This window comes from Solenopsis invicta, chromosome 2 (genome assembly GCF_016802725.1).
Source record: "Solenopsis invicta isolate M01_SB chromosome 2, UNIL_Sinv_3.0, whole genome shotgun sequence".
Taxonomy (NCBI): Eukaryota; Metazoa; Arthropoda; class Insecta; order Hymenoptera; family Formicidae; genus Solenopsis; species Solenopsis invicta.
The window spans coordinates 11029854-11051442 of NC_052665.1; the positions used below are offsets into that span (position 1 = coordinate 11029854).

General features: G+C 39.3%; 4 protein-coding genes and 1 non-coding gene across 12 annotated transcripts; 4 read left to right on the top strand and 1 right to left on the bottom strand.

Moving 5' to 3' along the window:
* The first annotated feature begins 1165 nt into the window (after nucleotides 1-1165).
* Nucleotides 1166-3970, top strand: LOC105194997 (histone H3.3A). Of its 2 annotated transcripts, XM_011160169.3 has the most exons (3): nucleotides 1166-1333; nucleotides 1918-2097; nucleotides 2485-3969. In XM_011160169.3, exons 2-3 carry the CDS (start codon nucleotides 1970-1972, stop codon nucleotides 2765-2767), a joined length of 411 nt encoding a protein of 136 aa, XP_011158471.1. In that variant the 5' UTR covers nucleotides 1166-1333; nucleotides 1918-1969; the 3' UTR covers nucleotides 2768-3969. The 2 variants fall into 2 exon arrangements, with proteins under 2 accessions (XP_011158471.1, XP_039315701.1); XM_039459767.1 differs by lacking the exon at nucleotides 1166-1333 and having other exon boundaries at nucleotides 2485-3970.
* A 712-nt stretch (nucleotides 3971-4682) lies between these two features.
* LOC105194996 (histone H3.3A) lies at nucleotides 4683-8283 on the top strand. Of its 3 annotated transcripts, none has more exons than XM_011160165.2 (3): nucleotides 4683-4839; nucleotides 7119-7254; nucleotides 7375-8283. In XM_011160165.2, exons 2-3 carry the CDS (start codon nucleotides 7127-7129, stop codon nucleotides 7655-7657), a joined length of 411 nt encoding a protein of 136 aa, XP_011158467.1. In that variant the 5' UTR covers nucleotides 4683-4839; nucleotides 7119-7126; the 3' UTR covers nucleotides 7658-8283. The 3 variants fall into 3 exon arrangements, with proteins under 3 accessions (XP_011158467.1, XP_011158466.1, XP_011158469.1); XM_011160164.3 differs by lacking the exon at nucleotides 4683-4839 and adding an exon at nucleotides 6048-6204; XM_011160167.2 differs by lacking the exon at nucleotides 4683-4839 and adding an exon at nucleotides 6436-6618.
* A 192-nt stretch (nucleotides 8284-8475) lies between these two features.
* LOC105195027 (nuclear distribution protein nudE-like 1-A) lies at nucleotides 8476-17210 on the bottom strand. Of its 5 annotated transcripts, XR_005576726.1 has the most exons (9): nucleotides 16798-17208; nucleotides 16259-16454; nucleotides 13955-14245; nucleotides 13743-13879; nucleotides 13486-13668; nucleotides 12872-12993; nucleotides 12308-12516; nucleotides 11968-12038; nucleotides 10182-10196 (listed from the first exon to the last, which is right to left on the bottom strand). XR_005576726.1 is itself a non-coding variant. In XM_026135630.2 (8 exons), exons 2-7 carry the CDS (start codon nucleotides 16342-16344, stop codon nucleotides 12349-12351), a joined length of 987 nt encoding a protein of 328 aa, XP_025991415.1. In that variant the 5' UTR covers nucleotides 16345-16454; nucleotides 16923-17210; the 3' UTR covers nucleotides 8476-12038; nucleotides 12308-12348. The 5 variants fall into 5 exon arrangements, 4 of the variants coding, with proteins under 4 accessions (XP_025991415.1, XP_025991413.1, XP_025991416.1 ...); XM_026135630.2 differs by having other exon boundaries at nucleotides 8476-12038; nucleotides 16923-17210; XM_026135628.2 differs by having other exon boundaries at nucleotides 8476-12038.
* A 212-nt stretch (nucleotides 17211-17422) lies between these two features.
* Nucleotides 17423-21025, top strand: LOC105200815 (60S ribosomal protein L3). The gene is made up of 8 exons (XM_011168563.3): nucleotides 17423-17534; nucleotides 17914-18106; nucleotides 18500-18668; nucleotides 19228-19363; nucleotides 19455-19641; nucleotides 19981-20183; nucleotides 20434-20589; nucleotides 20769-21025. Exons 1-8 carry the CDS (start codon nucleotides 17532-17534, stop codon nucleotides 20964-20966), a joined length of 1245 nt encoding a protein of 414 aa, XP_011166865.1. The 5' UTR covers nucleotides 17423-17531; the 3' UTR covers nucleotides 20967-21025.
* On the top strand, nucleotides 17769-17845 carry LOC113003969. The gene has a single exon (XR_003268785.1). It is a non-coding gene; the product is annotated as a small nucleolar RNA U43 (small nucleolar RNA).
* Nucleotides 21026-21589: the final 564 nt, after the last annotated feature.

Genomic DNA, 21589 nt, shown 5'->3' on the forward strand with positions numbered 1-21589 from the left:
ATAGTAATAAGCTAAGAAAGAATGACGAAGTGAAAGAATTGTGTTACTGGAATTTGGACAGACTCGTGAGTATAAAGTGCTATTTCAAACGGATTCGATTCCGCCGTCGCGTTAAATGCACCTTAACATTTTCCGCTAATGAATTTTTCTAATGCGTTATCAATATCTGTAATAACAGCTCTAGATAAAATTTTTCCACGTGTCAGAAAGGCTTCATTCTCCTGATAAAGTCTAGAACGACGAGATTACGAAAAAAATTGAATTTTTTACAGTTTCTGCAGTTTATCATATAATCAATTAGAGCATTTTACTTGGAATAATTGCACAACGTGACGACACGTGGGTATTTTCTATGACGTAGAATAGCAAAGCTAATGCATGACGTCATCACACGCTTTGAGGTGTTTGAGGCCCACGTGTTAAAGCAGATGTATTACCATGACCGAATACATGTACCCTATGTATGTATGTACTGTAACACAACAGATTATTCCCATTAATTTTTTTGTCCTTTTGCTGAAATATTTTCTGACCATATATGGTCAGAAAACGACATGACTTTGAACTAGAAGGGGTGACTTTAGTCAAAGTTTGTTTAAGTTTGTTTTCACCAGACAAAAACAATCCCCTTTTATGGTATCTACATATCTTTCGAATATCATACAAAGTCGTTTTTAAGAATACATAGTTTTCGAAATACAAAGGAACGCAAAGTCGTTGCCCGGTACTCGTGGGAGTTGCCGTTTGGCAGCCTTTTTGCAGCACGCTGATAACACGATGGTTCACTCTGTGATTGGTAGGCTCTATGTAATACAGCTATATTCCTAGTATTCCTACTTCCAACAGCGTGTGCTGCAAAATGGCCCCGAAACAGTAACTCTGTTAAGCTCAGATTCTTTTCGCACGTCTCGCATGGTCTCGCACGTTTCGCAGTCTTCTCGGTCATCCCCACCGATGGATGGATGCGCTGGAAAAGTAATTGCCGTTGATTGCATGGCCTCCTACTTCATGGCTGATTGCAAACATACAACGGTCATGCGGTAGGTCATACATAGATAAACGACAACCGCGATGACGCCATTCGCGGTACTTTAGCCAATCGTAGAGCATCTCGCGACGCGTCCACCAATTGTGCGGCGCGCACGTCGACAAGTTTCACTTCTGACGACGGTACGCGGCTCTTATTTGTTTCGTACACGGTATAACAGTACTCCCGACTCTCAGTTGTCTTCGTGCGTTCGCGTCAGTCGTGGTCGTGAGCAGTCGTGAGGTTCGTTCTCGATCGAAGTCACTTGTGAGAGGCGTCTCTCTCTGCGTTTGAAGGAATAATCAGGTGAGTTGTCTCGCGGATAATTTGTGGCCGAGTCGATCGAAATATGTGCGCGTACTTGACCGCGATCTCACGCGAATGTCGATTACGCGCGAGAACACGCGAGGGACGTCGCGTCGTCGACAGCGAAGACGCGAGAGAACGTGTCCACGGCGCGCGTGACTCGGCGGGGCCGCCTCTCGCTCATACGTCTCGGAAAAGTGCATTCGGACCGAGCCGCCATCTTGTTTGTGTGTATTCACTTTTGGAGGGAAATCGCGGGACGCCCACATATTAGTCGCCGTGTCTCGCTCTTGCCGAAATTGATCGCGATTTAAAGCGTGTTTTCGTTCATCGACATTCACGCGCCCTTCGATTTTCAAAAGAGGGACTTTTGTCTCCAACCGTTTTCTTTTTTTTCCTCTCCCCCCGCCGTTCCGCCCTTTCTCTTCGTTCGTCGCCCTCTCTCCTCTTCCCGCCTCTCGGCTTCCCTCTGTGAATCGTAAGTTGTGCGTTGTTCGACGGTAGTAGAATCATAGAAGGCTCTCTCCCCCCTACCGAGTAATAAGCGTCTGTAACGTATATAACTTTGTGCTTTGTCCCCCTAGGGACAGAAGTCCGCGATAGAAAGGAAGAAAACGACGAAAGCTCGAACGCAGCATGGCACGTACCAAGCAGACAGCTCGTAAGTCAACGGGTGGAAAAGCACCCAGGAAGCAGCTCGCCACCAAAGCGGCGCGTAAAAGCGCGCCGTCCACTGGAGGCGTCAAGAAGCCGCATCGTTACAGGTACCTATGTACACGTATATTGTGCAAACTAGATAATTTTTTTTTTTATAAATTGTATTATTTCAAATATAATACAAATGTCTGTCAACTTGACAATTAAAAAAAAATTTGCACAATAATTTAATAATTTTAAGTGTTGTAGTTGAATTTTGTCAGTAATTTTAATGTGTAGATGTAAATTAGACAATTATTTAGGTAAAATTTTATACAGAAATTGTGACTAATTTATATGTAAATATTAGAGTTATTGTCAAAATTAAATATTTCGAATTAATAATTAATATTGCTTGGAGAGATAGTTCTCGAGTTTCAAGAGCTTTTTTTTAGGAGTTTTAGTACTTTTTTTTAAGGAATTTTTTGTTCAATCTCAAATATAATTTTTTTTAGGCCTGGTACTGTAGCCCTGAGAGAAATCCGAAGATACCAGAAATCTACCGAGTTGCTCATCAGGAAATTGCCGTTCCAGCGTCTGGTTCGTGAAATCGCCCAGGATTTCAAGACCGATCTGCGTTTTCAGAGCGCCGCGATAGGCGCCCTTCAGGAAGCGTCGGAAGCTTACCTGGTCGGCCTGTTCGAAGACACGAATTTGTGCGCCATTCACGCAAAACGTGTCACGATCATGCCAAAAGATATACAGCTGGCACGGCGAATTCGCGGTGAACGCGCTTAAACATCCACCATTTGCGAATACACCAAGCGTTCTAATTTTATTATTATTTGGATATTGGTATGTTTCCACATCATCTAAAATTTTCTTGACTCTCTTCCATATACTATTTATCATAGTTGACACTGCCAACCGCTGTAATAGACATCAGAAAAAGACATGAGAAGAAACGCGCGAGTCATTGGACTAATTTAATGAGACTATATGTGATTCATACAATGATAAAAAAAAGATTAAAAAGGCTAAAAAATTAAAAAAACGAGAATTTGATTTTGATATAAGCATGAGATCACAAGAACAATTAGTTTTTTTTACATTTGGATATATCGCAAGATTAAAACTTACAGCAATATATCGCATAGATTTCACGTACCTTTTTCGTAGAACGCCAGGTTTTAGCACTTTATTTTAAATCGTTACTCACCGTAAATCATCGCGTTTCACAAGAGTGAAACATCGCTGTTACACAGATTTTTTCTTTGATTCTACAAAATTTATTCAAATTTCTAAGCACCTTTCCTACAAAGGGATTTATCTACAGTCAATGACTACTAGAGAAGGTAGTTTATTAGTTGTTTATTGGTAATGATATTACACCATACACGTAGCTCGTTTTCCATTTAGTCCTCACGTGTTAGAATTAAAAAAATCTACCTGTAGTGGATAATATCAGAACATCCATTCATGAATATATTAATTGTAAGCTTAGAAAACAAGTGTTTTATGTGAGAGAGATGTAAAACAAGTTCTGTAATTCAACGATTGATCATTATGCAAAGATGCGGAGTGAAGTTGCGATTGTTTAATCGTTGATTTACAAAACCCGAATTAAAAAATTAAAAAAAAAACCTGTATGCATTAATATATATTATATAATATACACACATATTATTGAAAATGCGGTAAGAGAGTTGCGATTGGCATTGCGCAAAATAATATTTTTGTTTGCAGGAATATTTGCAAGATAACATTATTACCGAATTAAAAGATACGTGTGTGGCATGTTTTTTTTTTTGCTTTCTGGCTGATTTGACACAAATTATTATTGTTTATTAACTTGAGTAGAACGGTTTTTGATAGTTTTTCATCCCAAGTGCATCTCTCTTGTCGAATTCACAATTATAGGTTGTAATTATCTTTACTATTATAGCGTTATTAATCTGAAGAATGTGTAACAATACTATAAAATACATTTTCTAATGGATGTAATGAGGATTGTTTTTTTTATGTCGTTTATATATATATATATATATATATATATATATATATATAATACAATACAATATGTACGATTTTGTTTCGTGTGTATGTAAAGAGTATAAAAAAAGGATAAACTGAGCACAAAACGTGAAACTTAAAGAAAAGATGCAACATAAAGAGACATAAGATAATAATACAAAGAGTGGAGACAATTGTATGAATAAGAGAGAGAGAGAGAGAGAAATGCTATAACTGCCTTGTTTTTTCTTCTAACGTTAGACACGCTCGGTCTATTCTTACTATGTCTGCGATATAGATATATATCGCTTTCTACGTCCGGGCTGTCTCGAAAGCCGGTAGAGGCTCGTGCGCGCCTGTGCAGACATTTGCACGGAGCTGCATGAACCTGCACGTCGCTATCGATTCGCGCGAGACGAGGACGATGCGTGTGACGCGCGTGGCTCTATATGTATCGTGTCCTACACGAGTGCGAAAAAAATCTAGCGAAGGAACGTGCGTAATTGCGCGTGCGAAGCTCTTCTCTTTCCATCCATCTCTCTCTCTCTCGCGCGCGGCTATAGGCCGGGCATCGATCTCTTACGATTTCGCGGATCGATACGACGAGGCGCCGTAACAGCGCGAAATAGTCCTGCTCTACGTCACAGCCAGCCGGCCCCGCTATTATCGCGCGAATAGCCGCCTTTCTCCCGTGTAAACAGTAGCGTCGCGTCGTCGCTTTTCGACACACGCATTCTCCGCTCGTCTATCTGTCTCTCGCTCCTTTTTCTATCTTTCGTCACGATCTGCGGTGTGACGGATTAACCCTGATTAGATCAGACGATACGACGAGAAAATTTGCGTGCGATAATTGAGCTGTGAGTATATATATCGAGCGGGAGGAGGCCAAACATGGGACTATTTCGCGCGGACAATCGTGGCGAATACGTGCAACACGCGCGCGCGCGGAGGAATCGCTACGCGCTTGATTTTCTCTTTGATTCGCGTGCGCGCGACGAAAACGGTTCTTAAACGAAGAAAAAGCGAGAGTCTCTTCCTCGACCTAGCGTCTAATTCCTACGATAAAAGGATTTTTCTCTTGGCGTGTCTCTCTCTGGGTCAACTGCAAGCGTCGTCCGTGTATAGAGAGTCTCCGACGGTCGCCCGACAGGGTCGCATTCGTGTAGAAACAAAGCTCTCTCGCCTCTTTCTCCCCCCGCTTCCTCGCCCCTGGACCTCCATGGCCATATCCTACATTTATAGCGTCAAGCGTGCTGCGGTCGACTCGGGCCGCTGGCCGCGACTGCTTCTCAATTGGAACTATCGGAAGGCGGTCGATTTCGCGCGCGCGCGCGCGCCCACGATTCTCGTCGTGTATTTACTTTCGCGCGGATGCTTATCGGCTCTTATCGAGAATCTAGGTAGGCCCGGGCGAGGACGGTCGGCGTTGCGTTGTCCAGCCAAACAAAGCGCGGATGCAACGGCGGTCACGTGAGTGCGATTACGCGCGAGCGTAAAGCGTCCCGTCTCTCTACGTCGCCGTTATTGATCCTCGCTCACGGCTCGCGCTCCCGTCGGAAAATCGTCGCTCGAGGGCCGAGAGCAACGCGCGGGCATTTACATCCCTGAAAAAGTCATTAGATTTCCGCGTCGTTCATCGATCCATCGAATTCTCGCCCTCCCTCGCCGCCCGCCCCTCGCGAGATGACGGAGCTCCCGTTCTCGTGTATATACGCGACGCGACATTGTCCGCGTTCTTCCGCGCGCGCGAGAGAGGAGTGCACGGTTCGGCTTCGGAGAATCATCGGTGCGAATGCGAGCGAAGCAGAGTTTGGGGGAAGGACGGGGGAACGGAGTGTTGTCGCGGGGTGGAGGAGAGACGCGGGTTCCAACGCGGTCGGGTGAGCGTATCGTAGGCGATTGACAGGGCACTCGCGCCGCACTCGATGCCACGGCGACCAATAAGGTGCGTCGACCGGTCGACGGTCCGCCGTCGGATTGGCCGAGTACACGCACCGCGGGCTCCTACGTGCCTCTCGCGCGATTTAATTTCCCGCGGCGCGGCGGCGGTGGCGGTGGCGGAGATCAGGGGGGTGCAGACCAGGGGGGCGGTGAGGGACGGTAGGGACGCGCGAGAGAGCTGTGGACTTGGGAGAGCGTCCACTGCCATCGGAGTGTGCGAGGAAACGGATAGTGTATCTAGTTCGCTTCGCGTCCCCGCTCGTATTCGAAATTCGTTTCAGGTAGGTAAAAATTCGGACCCGCGCTCGGATTGTCCGAACAATTGGTTTTGCGCGCGCGCGCGCATACAAAAATCCGGATTAGAGTCCGAGGAATGCGAAACTGTCGACAACTTCTGGGAAAATCTCCTGCCGAGTTTTCACGCTACGCGTTCCGTCGTTTGCCACCATTTTGCGCGACTGACGTTCGCGATGTGGAAACGTGCCGCGACGACGGACGGCAGCGGCGGCGGCGGCGGCGGCGGCAGTGGTGGTGGCGGTGACGGCGGCGTCGTCGTCGTCGTCGTCGTCGTCGTTCACGACCGCCGTTTCTTGTTCCCAATCGAAACCTCGCTGATCGAACCGATTTGCTCTCGAGAGCGTCTCCGTCGGGAATTTGGGAATCTCGAGACAACGCTACTCCTCGGCTGACAGCGCGTGGGTTTTTTTTCCTTTTCTTTCTCTCCTTCGCCCCTCTCCCTCTCTCTCTCGCTCTTCCCCACTCCTTTTTCTTCCATCGCCCCTCCTCGTCGTCGCAGGGGGAACGAAAGTTCGTTCCTCATTGCGCAACGCGCGTCGTTTTCTCGGCGGTTCCTCCGCGCGTACGGGTGCACTCCTACTGACTCCTACTCGGCGACTATTAGCCCCCGCCCCACCACCGGGCGCTTTTCCCATTCTTCCGTGAGCATCGTCGCGATTAGAAATTGTCAATGACTGCGCTGCATCCCGTCATTCCAGTCTCCAATTCCATGCAATTAATGACAACAGAGTCCAAAGGGAAGGGAGAATATGAGAATGTCGAATGCGACCGCGCAAATCGAATTTTCCTATTAAGAATCCGTTTGAAGAAAATTTTTTTTACGACACCGCGGAATCTCCCTTTTGCCCGCTCCCTCGCCGTTATATCCAAAGTGGTATTTAGTCGACGATTCTCGTAGGTTGAATCATGGCACGTACCAAGCAGACGGCCCGTAAATCGACGGGAGGTAAAGCTCCCCGTAAACAACTGGCGACGAAGGCCGCCAGGAAGAGCGCACCGTCCACCGGTGGTGTAAAGAAGCCGCATCGTTACAGGTATGAAGAGAAAAAGAAAGAAAAAAAAAGAAAGGACGCGTCGCGAAACCGGCGAAACGTTGTCGATCGTCGCTCGGAACAGCTCGTATGACTATAGCGTTTATGCGATTTCCGTGGCAGGCCCGGTACCGTGGCACTTCGAGAAATTCGAAGATACCAGAAGTCGACCGAGTTGCTGATCAGGAAGTTGCCGTTCCAGCGGCTGGTTCGTGAAATCGCGCAGGATTTCAAGACCGATCTGCGCTTCCAGAGCGCCGCTATAGGCGCCCTCCAGGAAGCGTCTGAGGCGTATCTCGTCGGTCTCTTCGAGGACACCAATCTGTGCGCGATCCACGCGAAGCGCGTCACGATCATGCCTAAAGACATCCAGCTGGCTCGGCGAATCCGCGGCGAGCGTGCTTAAGAGACGCTATGTAATTCTCATACATACCGTTCACTGCGATCATCATTATTATTATTATTATTATTAATTAATATTAATTATCGTTCGCAATCGTCATGGATGAAGCACCTTCATTCCAAGCTCTTGCATATTGTTTTACTCGCATAAACACGCGCTGTAGCATTATCCCTCCGGTAATTGCTCCCCATTTTCTAACTATGTATGGAATTCGATTGGATTTCGCGACATCGTCGAAATTTTTTTTTTTTCTTCGAAACTTTGCCACTTGACACAGCTTCTTAGTTTACACTTACAGATACCGGGCGGATATTCATAGATTTACATTAGATTTTATTTACGCTGACAGTTTTGTTAAGTAATTTTGATTAGACATTGTTCATTAGCGTTTCTTTCCTTTCACCACTAATTATCGTTTTTTTTTTGTCGTCATTAATATTATGCATAACAACGTCATTATATCATTATTAGTACTCGAAAAAAGTGTGCATTAGATTAAGACACCTTCATAGATATCCTGACGTAGTGCTTAACGTATTAGATCTCTGTACTCGAGTTACATAAATCATTTTGATCACCTAAGCATTGTGTAAAAATTTGTGTAAAAATAAACGCATTTCGTAAATAAATCTAAATTCGCACGACTTTTACCTTAACTTTGTCTGAACTCCAGCCGAGTCGCCTGTGAAGCTAAACATATCATGTCTGTTCTTTTTAGTTTCTTTTTTTCCTTCTCTTCGCGGTGAAAAGGAAAAGACCAACAAGTTTAGCTGAAAAGGACAGACCTAAGATTTATGTGAATCACGACATGAACAACGATGTACGTCAAAATTAATGAGTTTTATTAAGTGAAATTCACATTTTCATAATAATATAACTCGATTATGATTTTTCTATTCAGGACAATAATTTGTTTCTTTTTTCTCTCGTGATACAATTTAAACAACTAAACTTTATTTCTAAATATCGACACAATCGCATTTTTTTCTAGCCTTTGTTGTAATAAACATGTAAATCTAATTATTGGAATCTATCCGATCATTCATCGCAAAAAAGTAATTACTTTTCCAATTAAGGAATTTTATTTATAGAATATTAAAAAAATAGAATTACGTTTGTAGAAATACGTTTGAAGCGCTAAAAGTACACATTTTTACAAAGTATACGCATTAATTATTTATAGACAATGGTAAATTATATTATAACCTACGCGTTAATTAATTATTAAGTTCATAAATTATTTATTACTTGTTTAATTACCTACAAACGTCACAAATATTTCATTCGTAATAAATAATGATTTTTCTTCCATCACTGCTACGTGTATTTAATACACGCGAAGTGCTCGAGGTAACAACATAGAAAGCCACAAACACAAATTCGAGGAGAGTACATTCAAAGAATTTCACGAATCAAACGTGTTATTATTTTACTTTGCAACGTCTACATCTTTTCTTTAATATTGTCTCTGATAAAAAAAATACAAGATTTTATCGAGACCCTTAATTTCGTACGATCACGAAATCAGATTTTCGCATAGCTTTATATCCTATTGCCTCGAGTCCTCGTGTGCGTATATATTTACAAATTTCCTCTTTTTAAGCGACCTTTGTAGCATCGCGCGGTGTCGGAGAAGGAAATTACAAAACGTCTCGACGCGATTAATGCAAAGAGAAAAAGAGTACCTGATTCAGATATACAAGTAACGATATACTTTGTTACTTTTTTTCTTATTGTTATTCTGTTATATTTACATGACAATTAATTTTCGTTTGCTACACGCTTATACGTTGATGTACGCGTGGCGATCATATATACTTGTTATATTAATGTAGCATAATATAGGCTTGAACATTAGCATAGTCAGTAGAGAAGTCGATTAAAGTTGTCAGTACCAATATATTTTTTATTACAGCGACGTTTATGTATACGTGAGTTGTTTTTTTTAAATAATTATAAAATATATTCTTCATTTATTGTGACAAAAAATCAGACACTATACGGTATACTATCGCGGTACTGCATTTTCTGTCAACGGCGTTTGTCAGTACCATTGAAAAAATATCACTGACAAAAATTACGGCAATCATTCAAAACCTATCTCATACTTGGAATAATCGGATATTACAGTGATGACTCATCGACTTGCCGTTATAATTATTCTACACGATATTTTCTCATAAAATACCGCAACAAGTGTCGTTGACAGTCAGCACGCAATATCACTCCGAGAGAAACCGTACAACTAAAGAATACATGGAAATTTTACACTATCTTGTGTCCCTGTACATCAGAAACGATTTTTCACGCCAAGACACAACAGGACACTTTTCGATTTTGCGTGAGCGTTCGGTGACTGACTTGACAGAAATTCAAACGGAATCTATTGTTAATGAAATTTCCGACTAACGTCAACATCGGGATTGCAACGTGATGTACGGACATATGATCGCTGCGACTTTATATCCTTTCCATTATATTCGCTTACAATCGAATGTGGTTGTTGTTTCCTGTGGCTGGGCTTCGGACCTGTCGTCTAGCTCTAATTGAACAGACGCAACAATCTCGTTATGGCTAAGTTTACCTAATACTTAAAAAAAGAATATACCCGAACGAGCATTTGCAATAGTGAACATTCAGTAATTTAACATCTATGCATAGATTCGCTGAATACGCGCAATAAATATAACTCGAAATTAATTTGATTCTGTAAACGTACATTGATAGAAAACGTGACATTACTTAATGACACCTTTGTCATACTGTGCATAAGGATGAGTAAAAATAACAGTAGCTATTCATGCAAGGAGGGACTCACAAGTGTAGCATTTTATATTTTGTGCGATACATATGGTATTTTCTACCCCTATTTAATACTCTTTCTTTTTATAGATTGAGCCACAAATAATCTCTCGTCAATATAGACTAATTATTCAATATGGCAGTAAGTAGAGTAAAAAAAAAACATTCTTTATCATGTACGTGAACACTGTTTCAAAGCTGTTTAAACATCACACACACATCATGTGTTTGTTTTACAGAACCGAACAAATTCTTAATGTAATTGCATATGCCGTGGTGCTTAGTGTCTATATACATTATGTACACGCTAAATTTGAGAATACGTAAGCTTATTACCACAGTTTTCCACAATTTTAAAACATTTTGTACTTGGATGAATCTTTTTCTACACGTCCGCGACATTTAGCTCTAATGTGTTAATTATAAAAATGTCCATTTTGTAATCGATGGCTTATTTCGTTTTTTGAAACGAATTTCTGGAAGACTTATGAAATATTTGCTAGCAAGTGGACATTGCTGTTATTTATGACTCCAATGGAACGACGCGAATTGTAACTGAGATAATCAAATTACATACGCGCATGTATATTATATTTTAACAGTAAAGCTACTTTATGTTTAAATTTATACAAGTATGTACAAATTTAAACATTGAAGGAAATGTATCTATTGCACTTTGCATAAGATTTTTCATGTGCATACGACATAAATATGAAGAATTATGATACACATTTATCTCGGAAAATAAATATGTACATAAATAAATTTTTAACTTCGAAAAATTATTAAATCCAATCAAATAAAATTTAGCTGCACATGTAGCTTCTAATAAAAAAATAATGACATTTATTTTTGAACATGTTCAAACATGGCACAACATGTTTAGAAAATACAGGAAATGATTAAAATACTATGTCATTGTCATTAATTACTTGTACACTTGATTTTAACAATGGTCTAAGAAGCATAAGCGGACAAGCTATGACCTTCTTATTTATAAGATAAAGAAGCAACGTATTATAAATAGTCGTGACTAAGCAAATTAAGATAAATATACCATAAAGAAATTTTTAATTGCATAATTAAAATAAAGAATCTTTGCTATGTAATAAGGGCAGTCGTCTATTAAGTAAAATCTATCTCTATTAAACATCTCAGATTCTAGGAAAATCAGTACTACATAATATTGCATAAAAAGCCTTATAAATATGTATAAATTGAAGGCCTTGGCGCTGACCGTGACAAGCATAATCAATAAAAACACAACCAACATTATTACGCTAACAATAAGTACGATTAAGTCAGTGAGTATATCATGTACCATTTCGTGCAATTTTGTCCGAAATTTCGAGATTTTTCAAAGAACGTGCTTTTGAGATTAATTATTAACGGCAAGATAATGAAAATGTATCGTGAGACATAGGTACATGATATTTACTTGTGAGTACAGTGCACGATGGAATAAGAGTACAATACAATTTAATATGATTAAAACGTGACTGTTGTGTTACCTGTAGAGATCTTGACGAACTTGATCTTCTCGAAACGCGTTTCTGCATGTGTTCAGCTTGTTCTCCAACGCCTGTAGAGAAGAACAATTATGATCAGAAATAAGTTACTTTTTAATAATACCTTCGGTGCAATACACGGTACACAAATGTTATGTTGACAAAATTGCAACAAATGTTGAATTAATAAGATTGCGACAAATGTTAGGTTAACAATATTAGGAGCAGTCATTGTTTTAACAATGAAATTGGGGCATTGGAATATTCAGCAATGTACAAATCATGATAGTGAACGTGGATGACCAAAAGCGTTTGTAATAACGAGAAAATAAAATACCGAGACCTGCTCTTTAAGGAGATGTAAAATAATTTAATGATGAGAAATCACGATGAAGATCTGCACGCGGTCGGTCTAGGTTGTTGCCTTATACACTGAGTAGACGCGTGAGTCTGGGCCGCCGATAGGCCAGTAGACGAGGTGGTATTCGATTTTTGTCCGCTTGGACAAGTGCATTTTATTCTCCTACAGCCCATACAGACCCACCTGTCAAGCTACCAAAATGCCAGCTACATCACACTAACTCCCATCGATTCCAAGTGCAAATCAAGTTCGACTTACTGATAATGTATACGAAATATTTACATCTGTCGTATATTATATATAATTATCGACTTAACTGTGATACAATATCTTTAAACGAATAAGTATAGCGCTTGACTAGAAGAATTATTAAAAACTGAATTATCAACACAGATAATTGCTTGGTACCATCAAATTCATATACTGCAACTATAAATGGTACAAATTTATGAGAGTAAAGATACAGAAAAACATACAAGCCATGCTTCAAGCTTATAAAACTTGGAGTGTAGTATAGAAAATTATTAAAGTATTGCTTATGCTTACCCCAACTTTTCGCATAAGGTCACCAATCATATTCATTGCCAGTATTCTAGTGCAGGGTGGCAAGGGTTGGCTCATATTGTTATTATTGTTTCCAATAACACCCCCTACCATCCCGTGTCCAACTAGTGAAAAACACAAGAATAAAAATTAATATGACTTATAATTATTAATATCATCCGTGATAAAATAAAATTATAATTGTAAATTTGATGAATTCTATCATTAGACTGAAATAATTTTAATATCAAAAGATTTTTTGGAAAAGGTAAAACAGAAAAAGAAAATACTGCAAAAAACATTTATTTAGTTACATCAGTACATACTGCACATTGTTCCAATCTCTTTTTAATTTCATAACATGTTAAATATCTCAAGAAAAATAATGAAATAAACCATAAAAGTAAAACACAGAAGAAAGATTGTAATATATAACTATCTTTTTTTAGAAATTTTCACTTTATGCAGTACACGTACAAACGTTTATCCATATTTTTATCTTCTTAATCATTCTTTTTCGTCTGCATGATTTGTCACATTTATCAATTTTGATGATTGCTTTTTCGATATAAAGTGAAAAATGCACTTTGCCTTAGCAAAAGTTTTGTACAACTTACTTTTTATCGGTGAGGTCGTATTATTTTGAGGTATGGTTTGTGGGACTATTTGGCTAGCGGGTGAATTCGACTCCAATTCAGCCTGTAGCTTATTACTATCGACGATGCTATTACGAACTCTTTCAGCAGACTTGTTATTATCGGCGTGATGTCTTTCATGTACTTGTATCTCCTGTTTCAAGTCTAAAATATCGCAAAATATTAACTATCGTTACGAAATAACATATTAAATAAAATAAGAGAAGAATTAATACTACCTCTAACTTCGTCCATTAGTCTTTGCACTATGACTTTTAGGCTCTCTTTTTCATCAAGTTCTGATTCAAGCAAGGCATTCTTTTCTATAGCTAAATTAAACTTAGCTTCTATTTCCTCTTCTGTGACCCTATTTATCCTGCAAGAGAAATATCATGGTTTTTATTAATTATCAAATTACTAACAATTGGTTTAGTACAAAAATATTAAATACCTATGTGCTCTTTCTAAGTCGTCATTTTTTTGTTCGAGTTCTCTAATGTACTTCAGTAGGTGCTCATGTTGCTGCTGTAAATCTTGTGCCTTTCCTTGGAACATGGCACAATCAGTAGACTGCTGATCTAGTCGTGTTCTTAACTGTTCAACTTCTGTGGCGAGTCTCGTATTTCTCTGTCTCAATTCTCTGTTTGTCTTTTCCGCTTGTTCCAGAGATGTCTCCAGTTCTTTCTCCAGCATCTGCGAATTCTCTTGGAACTCTTCCAGTTCCCGCTCAACATCGTCTTTCCTGTGATAATAATAAACACTATTTTTAACTCTGTTACTTCAGAGAGAAATTGTTAGCTGTCTTCATTGTATATTTATTATGTATAAATAATAACAAAACTACAAAGAATCATCAAAAATTTGTGCAGGATGCACAAATCATGGTTTATTTGTTCAATCACTGCAATTAAATAATTAACAATAAAAGTTAAATACACTAAGCAACAAAATTATCGCAACACTCATTTATACCAAAATTTTGCACAACTTCAAATAATCATAACTTCGTTAAAAATTATCATACTTGAAAGTTTTTTTTTTTTATTTTAAAGCTTAAAGTCTCTACTTTAAGGTGCATTTGATCAAATTTAAATTTCCGCTTTTCTCCTTCCGCTGTTTCTTTAAAAGTAAGGACGTGTTTTGTTTCCAAACATTTGCATAATTTGACGCACTCCACCAGATAGGATAAATTTTTTTTACAAATGTCACAATAGTTATCGTAAAATTTGGAGTTTTCTCTGCAAATTGAAAAAAAATCAGGTTTGTATGATTTTTTTTTGAAGAGTTAGAATGTATCAAAGTTATGCATTTTTGTCAGTTACCGCCAGCATTCTCGGATTTTGATTTGTCTCATTGATGATGAGGTGATCTTCCCTAGCTGACGTTATTCGTTTTCGACCCTGTCTTCTTCGACGAAATTCGCCTGTTTCTTGATAACGAGCCCAAACTCGAGAGATAGAAGATCGAGAACACCTATTCTCCTTGTAACATAACTTTGATACAATCCTTCCAAAAGAGCAATGATTTGCGCACATTGAATTTTGTTTAAGCTAGGCATTGTTACGACTTTATCGTTTGCTTCTCGAGTGATACAGTAAAGAATAAGTTTATGCTTATATAGAGTTTTGGTGTTTACAGTTTTTATGAGAATCAATGTAAATCGCTACATTTCACAGCATTTATCTGAATAATGTAAAAACTGTAAATACCAAAACTCTATATAAGCGTAAACTTATTCTTTACTATATCACTTAAGAAGCAAACGATAAAGTCGTAACAATGCCTAGTTTGAACAAAATTCAAAGTGTGCAAATCATTGCTCTTTTAAAGGATTGTATCAAAATTATGTTGCAAAAAAATAGGTGTTCATCAATTCTCTATCTTTCGAGTTTGGGCTCGTTATCAAGAAACAGGCAGATTTCGTCGAAAAAGAGAACAAGATCGAAGACGAATAACGTCAGCTAGAGAAGATCGCCTCATCATCAATAAGACAAATCGAAATCTGGGTAATGCTGGTGGTAACTAACAAAAATGCATATATAACTTTGATAAGTACTAACTCCTTGAAAAAAAATCGTACAAACCTGATTTTTTTCAATTTGCTTTCAAGGAAAAACTTCAAATTTTACCATGTCATGGCTATCGTGACATTTGCGAAAAAAATTCATCCTATCCCGTGAAGTGCGTCAAACTATGCAAATGTTTGGAAACAGAACATTCTTACTTTTAAAGAAACAATGAAAGGAAAGCAGAAATTCAAAATTAACTAAATGCACCTTAAAGTAGAGACTCTAAGCTTTAAAAAAAAAATAAAAATCTTTCAAGTACAATAATTTTTAACAAAGTTATGATTATTTGAAGTTGTGCAAAATTTTGGTATAAATGAGTGTTGTAATAATTTTGTTGCCTAGTGTATGTTTCAATTTAGGTAATGAAATAAAATTTTGTATTCCAGCCACATAGAAAGCAGTAGTACTTTAAAAATAAAATATCTCAGGCCATAGCAAAAGTAACAATTTTCAATTGATGAAATTGCTTAAAAATTCTGCTAGATGTTCAATGAATCAGTAATCTTAAGCCATCGACCATGGCTTAAGACTACTGACTATAAACTATTGATTCATTGCAGACCAAACTATAATAAACTATAATACATTTATAGTCTGATATATAACCATCAATGATGCTTGATGCTTGGACACAATAGATTATGATACTAAGCGTCACGAAAACTCGTGATACAAATATGATCTACCTTTGAAGCAACTGATTCGCAAGATCCATCCAATATTGAATCTCCTCGTCTTTGGACAGAAATTCTGGTGGATCTAAATCCATCATTGCTCTTGTGGATGGTCAAAAGGTTGTGTGCAATCCTGTTGTTCTCCAATTCTCGTAAGGACTTCGAGTTTCAGATACGATTGTTTTCTCACGCGCTGCACGCTGACATCCTGCAAGGAAGGCAAGAGTGACAAAATCTCTCGGCCAAAGATACAAACGAAGGAAGATCCAATCATCGAAACGACATGTTTTTCTCGCTTAGCACTGCTTAGCGTTACAGCTCCGAGCCGTTAGTCTCATGCATGTCGAAAGCGCATTCCGCGATTCTCGCGCGGAACTCTACCAACTCTACTCACGCAATAGAGAATTTTCGGAATCGGAGGATCACGGGATGGACAGGACTCGATCGGGAATGCTTTTCGAATGCGCTCTCGAGGCCCCGTGTAGACGAACGGATCTTGGGCAATCACTCCGCGGGTGAGACGTAGTCGCGTGTAACACTAATGTCATTACCGTGTTATTATGAGTCACACTAGCTGGCGAGGAGGTGCAGGCAGGCGCGTAAAAAAATCGGTGGTGCACTGACGGTGAGAGAGAATGAGAGGGACGAAGGGACGAAGACGGGGAGAGACAGGCACCTTTCAACGGATGTCGTCGATTCGTATCTCGTGTCGGACACGCGCACTCGATCCCGTCCTGCACGTCGCATTTACCGAACACAGCCAATCGCGGTAATGACGAACTTTCACATTTGGATCACGGGCACCATCGCTAAGCGCTTGGTCGTTGGGCTGCTGTTGGGCAGAGGCTCAAAGATCGCGCAAGATGGTAGTTAAGCAAGTTAAAAAGAGAACGCGAGAACAAGCGAGAATAGCGTAAACGCGAGACGAACGTTCTGCTCCGAATTTGCTCCGATTAGAAATTGTTAGAATTGTTAGAAATTCGAAAATAGTCTGAAAGTGTCCAAAGACGCCGATAACGGGCTCCCCACAATTACGCAGAGGCTTTCCATTGCTCCTCGAGGAAAACGTTCATTGGAGCTGGAGTTCCTATAGAAACTCTAATTGGAGCATACATGCTAAAAAATAATTTGCAACGAAATGTGATTGGCTACCACGTCGATCGTTGACAAATAGGATTCTGTTCATTACAGAAAATTTATTTTTCTAAGGTTTGCATCACTGTTTCAACGGATATAAGAGGAGCCGTTGAAGGTAGGCATCCTCCATTTTCTTCGTTGCGGCATCATGGTAAGTTGAACGTTAAAGAGGTCTGCGAATCTAACAAAATTTTATAATTTTCTTCGGCATCGGTTTCGCGAAGTTGCATAGTCGTGCTCTTGAATATCTTCTCCGAATTTCTAAACGAATATTATAACGAATATCGACGGTATTATTTGCTTTTTGCTGCGGCAACGAGGAGATTATTTTGCACGCACATGGTTTCTCGCGCGACGCTTCGTAATAACTTTATCCATCTTTAATATGATGATCTAGATTATAAAGTTTATGGTTTTTGTCTGAATAAACATGACGAAACTATTCTAGGGCGGTCTGATTTTCTTTTTTGTCGAAAAAATTTAATTCCACTCTCGTGCCACGTGTCTTACTCCGGCATTTTGTATTGCAGTCACACAGGAAATTCAGCGCCCCTCGACATGGGTCGATGGGATTCTACCCAAAAAAGAGATCTCAGAGACATCGCGGAAAGGTAAAGGCTTTCCCGAAGGATGATCCAAGCAAGCCTGTACACTTGACTGCTTTTATCGGCTACAAGGCTGGTATGACTCACGTCGTGAGAGAGGCTGACCGTCCTGGATCAAGTGAGTAATTATTACAGGGAAAATGGCAATTAATGTTTTAGGCAAAAATATTGAAGAAATTTAAATTCTTTTTATTAAGCACTTTTTGCATTTATTAAAAATGCTTGTGACATGTTAACTCGGGTGTTAATCGACGCAGCAATGTGTTGATCCACCTGGGTTGCAGTGCGAGAGCTGCCTTCAATGTAGTATGGTCTCAATACTGCCATGTCAAAAAACATCTTTGTGCGCTGCTTACGCAGAATGCATGGAGGCAAGGTATATTCCATAAACTCTTTGGAGTCCATTGGGCGGTAACCATTGAGACAAACCATACCTAGTACAGTCTCTTTCCAAAATAAGTATAGGTTTTTAAAAATTTTTTTAAACACTAATATTATTGGTTTTTTATAGAGGTAAATAAGAAAGAGATTGTGGAAGCTGTTACTGTCCTCGAGACACCGCCGATGATCGTTGTTGGTCTTGTTGGATACATTGATACGCCACATGGACTTCGAGCGCTCGCCACTGTCTGGGCAGAACACTTGTCAGAAGATTGTCGCAGACGTTTCTATAAGAATTGGTTAGTAGTAAATATTAACGACGATCATTGTATATATTTAAGATGGTATAGTTTATTACTCGTGTTTATTTTTTACTTAAATTATACGACGTGTTAACTCGGACGTTGATCAATGCGGAAACGTGTTGATTCTTCCGGGTTGCAGCGAGAGAGCTGATCTTAATGCAGTAAGGTCTCGAGGCTGCCACGTCGAAGAGAAACACTGTGCTCTGCTCACGCAGAATGCATGGAAACTAGGTATATTCCATAGATTTTTTGGAGCCCATTGGGCAATGACCATTGAGACAAACCATGCCTAGTACAGTTCTTCTCTTTAAAAGATAATTATACTATTATTTTTATACCTGGTACTAAAATTATCACATCAGCTCTCCACTCGTACGATGAGAGTGATTATTTGGATAGAGCCAGTAAAGCTTGATTTTAACATGGCTACTCCAAGAAATGTGTCCAGTCTCCACTCGTTACGATGAGACTGGCACGTTACAGAAATTATCCAGCAAGGTGACGATCTGCAAGACACATAGACAGATGGGCATTGCAATTGATTTTCTGACAGGTACAAGAGCAAGAAGAAGGCGTTCACGAAAGCATCGAAGAAATGGCAGGACGATCTCGGCCGCAAGTCCATCGAAGCGGATCTCAAAAAGATCAAGAAGTATTGCAGCGTTGTTCGCATCATTGCTCACACTCAGGTAATGGAACGCTGCAATCGGTTAAGAGATTATTAGATATATTCATGATGATAATGATTGAGAGGTAACGTTTGATCTTCTCGTTCTATAGATGAAACTGCTGAGACAACGTCAGAAGAAAGCCCACATCATGGAGATCCAATTGAATGGCGGCACTATTGACGACAAGGTGCAATGGGCGCGCGAGCATTTGGAAAAGCCTGTACCTATTAGTAGCGTCTTCGCTGCCGATGAGATGATCGACGTGATTGGAGTTACAAAGGGAAAGGGCTACAAAGGTATGTTCCTATGCTTATATATGTGTTGTGTGTGCTGTTTGCCCTCCCCCTCTACCCCACTGCCTCAGAATTGCCGCTTTTTGGCATCCCCCACTCTGCCCCCACGTACACACACACACACATGCACAGACACTTAAAAGCATGCTTTTAAGAAAATATTTAGGACTAAATGATGAAAAAAGCATGACGTGCACTTATCTGATAATCTTGAGGATAATACCATGCTGCCTTCCTACTGAAGTCCTTAACCAAAGAAAAAAAAATTAATTGTAAATTGAATCAGCTTCTGTCGAATATGCGTGATTCTTAAAAAAATTGACATTTTTACGCTTCTTTCAGGTGTTACATCCAGGTGGCACACGAAGAAATTGCCGCGCAAGACCCACAAGGGCCTGAGAAAGGTTGCCTGTATCGGTGCGTGGCATCCTAGCCGCGTGTCCTTCACTGTTGCGCGCGCCGGTCAAAAAGGATACCATCATCGTACTGAAATGAACAAGAAGATTTACAGGATCGGACAGGGCATCCATACCAAGGATGGCAAGGTAATTATCGTTGTAAATCGGTGAATTAATGGCGCCTCTTTCCCCTATGTCAATCTTTGGAATATGTGAAGAAGATTGATTTTAATTTAAAGAGGCGAGATAAACGTTACTTACTGTTCATAGTACCTAATGCATATTCACATTAATGCTTTAGGTCTCCAAGCTAAGTTACAAAATTTTTATCTAAAATATTTTATCCAAAATTATTGACAGAATTGATATTTATCGTAACGTCTTTTTGCATTCATAGATTGTGAAGAATAATGCTTCGACGGAGTATGATCTTACCGACAAAAGCATCACACCTATGGGTGGCTTCCCACATTACGGTGAAGTTAATAACGACTTCATCATGATTAAAGGATGCTGCATGGGCCCGAAAAAGCGCGTGATTACGCTCAGAAAGGTAAGAACTGACACAGAATGGATATCGATACATTTTACATTTTCATGATGACTCTATCACGAGCCAATAATATTATGATCACGATGATAATTAAAATGATAGGACTGATTAAATACCTGATATTATATTAATTGGTATTTATAAAGGAAGTAGCGTAATAGTAAAAATGTATTTTGCAGTCCTTGTTGGTGCACACCAAGAGGTCGGCGTTGGAAAAGATCAACCTCAAGTTCATCGATACTAGCTCCAAATTCGGACATGGTCGCTTCCAGACTGCTGTCGATAAGGCCTCCTTCATGGGACAACTTAAGAAGGACCGTCTGCGTGAGGAAGAAGCACGTACTGTTGGTGTACCGACCGCTCCACCAGCGCAATAAAATCGTGTTACTGATTACGATTTATGAGGAAAAAAAATAAATTTTAAAAATCTTGTGTATTAGTCTTGTTTATTTTCTCGCATGTTTCTCCTGTGTATGTATATCCTTGAAACAGATTGCCAGATTGCTCTTCAATTTTTGTATTCTTAAAGCAGAAAATTACTTAGTGTTTTTAAAGCAGATAATTGATGTAATTAATGAAAATATAGATAACGAAAATATTAACAAGACCTCTAGTTATGCAAGGAAAGAATATGAATCAAATCTTTGTTTTATTAATGTATGAGTTTATAACATACTAAAACTATAGAAAAGATTAACAAGACGTACGCAAGGTAGAATAATCTATTATTTATTTGTTGCAACTGTTATCATAAAGTGCAAATCCGCATTTATAACATTGTTAATCTTTTGCTATTAATTCTTTAATAAAGACATACAATTTTTTAATTTTTTTGATACTTTATTGTGACCATTCCTTTCATATTTTTTGTTTTTCTATTATAATACCGCCTCAGAATTCCAAACCATTAAAATACATGTGTATCTTTATGTGATTTATTTGGATATATATGTATACAGAATTCATAAAAACTTAATTTTATTTTTAGATTAAATAATAA